The sequence below is a fragment of the Octopus bimaculoides genome, chromosome 11, assembly GCF_001194135.2.
Source record: "Octopus bimaculoides isolate UCB-OBI-ISO-001 chromosome 11, ASM119413v2, whole genome shotgun sequence".
Classification (NCBI taxonomy): Eukaryota; Metazoa; Mollusca; class Cephalopoda; order Octopoda; family Octopodidae; genus Octopus; species Octopus bimaculoides.
This window is the reverse complement of record NC_068991.1, coordinates 53,526,787-53,528,381: the sequence shown is the minus strand read 5'-3', so window position 1 is coordinate 53,528,381 and position 1,595 is coordinate 53,526,787. Positions and strand designations below refer to the sequence as shown.

Genomic DNA, 1,595 nt, shown 5'->3' with positions numbered 1-1,595 from the left:
ATATATATATATATATATATATATATATATATATAACACGACACGCTTCCACTACCAAATTCCGCTTATCCTACATTGGTCAATACGAGGCTATAAATAAAAATGCTCTCGGAGCCGTGTTCTAGGTTCGAAACCAAGTGTGTGTAGTTACGAAACGAACTTATTCACACAACCATAATTCTCATATCTCATAATTCTCAATATATATTTACTTTTTGCATGTTGAAGAGTCGCGAAATCATCGAAGAAAATGCCATGCGATATTTCGGCTACGACTCGATGCATTCAGATATCAAGTACTGCCGAGGTCAACTTTATCATTCATCCTTCCAGGCATAAAGGAACCGTAAATACTGGGATCGACGTTATCGACTACCCTCCTTCATACAAATTCTAGGCTTTGTGCCTATATTATTATTATTAGCAGTGGCATTAAACCGTTTCTGTCTACGTAGGAAATTAGTATGATTATTTTAATTATAACTCGTACTTAACTGTCGCCATCTCATTTGACTTTCACGGCTTGAATTCTCATTTCTTCTCTCTCTTTTTTTGCATTAAAATGTTAGATATAAGATACACACATATTCCCGTTCGTATATGAAAACGTTATAAATATCGATACAAAATGCATGGCAAAAGCACTTCTCTTTAAGGCAAAGCACACGGTTAACTGTAAAGTAATGTAGTGAACATTCCCTCGCAGAATATTTGCATCGGTCTAAACATAGAAGACTCTAAAATAACATTGGAATTTTTCTTATCGGTAACATTTCTAGCATCTTATGTTCTTGTAGAATAAAAGAAACCATTATGATTGTACAAGACAAAGTAAAACTTAATTTTAAACTGCAATTAATATTCAATTAAACAAGGTCTGAAGAATTATTATGTTAATGACGCTATGTTTTAGCGACTTTTAATTAAAAGAAAGAGTAAATATAGTTCTTCATCAATTAGAGTTAGGATGAATAGACCACATTTTAGAAATGATGGCATTTATAAAAGCCGTCTATAAATTTACTTACATGCTTCTCTTGTTCGCTTCCTCAGAGTACGATGGTGGAGATGATGCCGTTAAGTTGATGGTCAGATAATTTGTTAAATGAAACAGCGGATGGTTAAGTACTCTGATTGAATAAAAGACGAAATCAGAGCGACAAACGATATGAAACATAAACTGATAAAGAAGAGATTTTGTTCTGTTTTATAATAGCAGCAGCATTGATCCAACGTATTATTAGTTTTGTTACTGCTGCCCATAGTGAGGGAGAGAGAGAGAAGGGGATGCAGTGAAATAGCTAGGAACAGCTATTTATTCCCCGCTGCTGCTTAACATCGCAATAATTTCACATCAGAATACAAGTGGAGACAACTATTGGATGATTTGGAAGCGAAGGCTAAGTAAGAGAATTACAATTAAGTGCTTCTTAAAATGTGAATTTTAATTACGGAGTTTAATTAGCATCATTGCGATATTTTCATTATAATCGAGTCATACAAAGCGATTGTATCCACTTTTGAATTTTGTGGTACAGTCACGACCTTTGTCGTTCGGACACCATTCTGCAGCATCTCTCCGCTTGTGGTTAAGG

General features: G+C 34.5%; 1 protein-coding gene across 8 annotated transcripts in view; it reads right to left on the bottom strand.

Moving 5' to 3' along the window:
• The window catches only part of LOC106870604 (uncharacterized), a 62,199-nt gene extending 60,828 nt beyond the window's left edge, over positions 1–1,371 (bottom strand). For 4 of the 8 annotated variants that reach the window (XM_052971814.1, XM_052971816.1, XM_052971817.1 and 1 more), the window contains exon 1: positions 1,029–1,166. Coding sequence is in view for 1 of the 8 variants with exons in the window: in XM_052971812.1 (XP_052827772.1) it covers positions 1,029–1,177 (149 nt within the window). In the remaining 7 variants the exon portion in view is untranslated. Of the gene's footprint in view, positions 1–1,028 lie in introns of all 8 variants that reach the window. The other 4 variants (XM_052971812.1, XM_052971818.1, XM_052971820.1 and 1 more) reach the window with 4 other exon arrangements.
• Positions 1,372–1,595: the final 224 nt, after the last annotated feature.